General features: G+C 34.4%; 1 protein-coding gene across 1 annotated transcript in view; it reads right to left on the reverse strand.

The window, feature by feature from the left end:
* The window catches only part of LOC105810895 (cytochrome b-c1 complex subunit 2, mitochondrial), a 38,542-nt gene that overhangs the window by 18,453 nt on the left and 17,194 nt on the right, over positions 1–2,895 (reverse strand). The window contains exon 5 of the mRNA XM_012644942.1: positions 2,570–2,687. Coding sequence (XP_012500396.1) covers positions 2,570–2,687 — 118 coding nt within the window. The remainder of the gene's footprint in view (positions 1–2,569; positions 2,688–2,895) is intronic.

The raw sequence follows: 2,895 nt of genomic DNA on the forward strand, positions 1-2,895 counted from the left end.
TTTTGTGTAGTTATTAATATGATTTTATTTTTAAAATGTTATCATTTTATTGGTATTGTTTCTAACTTGTCTTTTGTAATTTGCATCTAAGTGATTAGTCTACATCAAATATTTATTGGTTATAAAGAATCCCATTCTACTGATGTACCATCATTTATTTAATCAATTTCTTCTTGATAGACATTAGCATGTTTCTAATAGTTGGGTATTAAAGCAACATTGCATTGTGCACCAAAGGACACTGTCAAGAGAGTGAAAGGACAACCCATGAAATGGAAGAAAATATTTGCAGATCATAAATCTGAGAAGAGCTTAGTATCCCAAGTATATATAGAACCCACACAACTCAACAATAAACGAACAAACCAATTGAAAAATGGGCTAAGGATTTGAACAGACATTTCTCCCAAGAAGTTATACAAATGCCCCCAAAGCACATGAAAACATGTTCAATGTCATTTGTCATTAGGAAAATGCAAATCAAATCACAATGATCACCTTACACCCACTAGGATGGCCATGATCAGGAAGACAGACAAGTGCTGAATGTGGAGTAAGAAGGTGGAGAAATTAAAACCTTTGTGCATTGCTGGTGGGAATGTAAAATGGTACACCTACTTTGGAAAACAGTCTGGTAGTTCCTCAAATGATTAAACAGAGAGTTACCATATGTCCTGCCAACTTTACTCCTAGGTATATAATCGAAAGAATTGAAAACAGGTGTTCTAAGAAAAACTTACACATAAATGTTTATATCCACAATAGACAAAAGGTGGAAACAACTCAAATGTCAATGAATGGACAAAGAGAATGTGGTAACAGAATATTTTTCAGCCACAAAAGGAAATGCAATAATGATACACACTATAATAATGGATGGACCGTGGACCTTGAAAATATTACATTAAGTAAAAGTAGCCAATTGTATGACTCCATTTATATGAAAAGTCCAGAATAGTCAAATCTATAGAGACAGAAAGTACATTAGTGGATGCCAGAGGCAGGGGGAAGGTGAGAACGGGGAGTGATCGTTAATGGGTATGGGTTTTCTTTGGGGATGATGAAAACATTCTGAAATTAGACAGTGGTAATAGTTGCACAACTCTCTAAATATACTAAAAACCACAGAACTGTATACTTCAAAAGGATGAATTTTCTGGCATGTAAATTATACCTCAAGCTGTTATTTTCCTTTTTCTTTTTTTCCCTTTCTTTTTCTGTCTCTGCTGCTTGAATCAGAAAAGCTGTTATTTACAAAACAAACAAAAAATACTGCAAGCAATATTCTCCTGCAACTATTTTGTAAACTTGATAAAGTATTTCTGTAGGACAAATTCTTAAAAGTAAAATTGCTGGGTCTAAGAGTATAAACATTTTGAATTTTAACAGATATATTCAAATAGACCTCCAAAAATGTTGTACTAGTTTATACTTCCACCAGAAATTTTTGAGAGTACCTACTTATCTAAACCCTTCTTAATTTTGGGTGGTGTCCACCTTTTAATTTTCTGCCAATCTCATGAATTAAAAATTTTTAAATTATTAGTGAGGCTATCTTTTAAAATAATTGAAAAAACAAAGATAATTAAATATACACATATATTAATATATATACATATAGTCTGTAAACAATTTCTTGGTGTGTATCTTGTCCACCTGGTTGGAAATATAAACAGGAGTGAAATTCAGGAAGTAGCCACAGGAACAGAAGGGGACGGAAAAAATCTAAAAAAAAAAAAAAGACTTACCAGTTAGAATATAGGGGAATGTTTAATATCTGAAACTTTATTCCAATGAGAACTGAAGTATAAATTTCTTTCTAAGCATTCAATTCTTCCATTATATATTAGAATGGATGAAAAGACACTAAGTTTCTGATAGACCCACTAAGGTACTAAAATCAAACTTGGCTGTCTCTTTAATTGCACAAAGATTGTCTATGTGTTGGCCTTAAATTTTAAAAACAGATTAACATTAAGAGCGAATTATCAGAATTACATCATAAATACTGAGGCTTTGAAAACAAAAGGAGAGATACCAACTACTCAGACTCACATCAAATGGCTGATGAATTCCCTTGGCAACAGCCTGGTATAGAAGGCTGGTAGCATTGCTGCCCCTCTTGACATGTGGTCCAGCACCGAGGACATGCTGAAGAACACTAAATGCATTTGCTTCTGTACTTCCTATGGCAGCACTTTCTGCTACAAGAGCAGCATGGACAAGACTGTCTCCACTCTGTTCTCGAATTTCACCTGGGGCCATGTAAGGATAGGGTGAAGAAGAAAATGGCTTGTTCACCACGGGTTTCATTCTTCAGTATTCCATACAACACAGTATTAACCCACCAAGACTAAGCTTTTCTGTGGCCCTGTACTTTCCCGATGTCATTCTGGGGACTAACACACACACACACAATCAAACATATGCTTAATATACAACACCCAAGCCATGTGATTCTAAATGAGACTGTTTGGTAGTAAATAATCAGGCCTATTCCTCCCTCAACATGTTCTAGGGGGAAACTTCCTTCTGATAAATCAATCCTAACAGAACAAAAAATGCTTACCTCCACGGTATCTGGTCTTTGCACCAGATAAACCAAGCCCACCCCTCATGTTGAGAAACCGTTCTGCAACTTGCTTGAGAACAGGATGACTCACACCTGTTTCAACAGAAACGAAAAGCTAGAACAAGAATTTTTCAAACACCATTGTAAAATATCTGGTTTTTCCTTGCTTTAAAAAGTGAAACATTATTGTAAAAGTGAAACATCATAGAAATAAACAGAAAACAAGTCTTTCCACCATATGCTATTCTCCCAGAGATATTCATTTAGAGTTTACTATCACTAAACTATTTACTATATACTATTTACTACTAATCTAGAATTTT

This window comes from Propithecus coquereli, unplaced genomic scaffold (genome assembly GCF_000956105.1).
Source record: "Propithecus coquereli isolate 6110/MARCELLA unplaced genomic scaffold, Pcoq_1.0 Scaffold223, whole genome shotgun sequence".
Taxonomy (NCBI): Eukaryota; Metazoa; Chordata; class Mammalia; order Primates; family Indriidae; genus Propithecus; species Propithecus coquereli.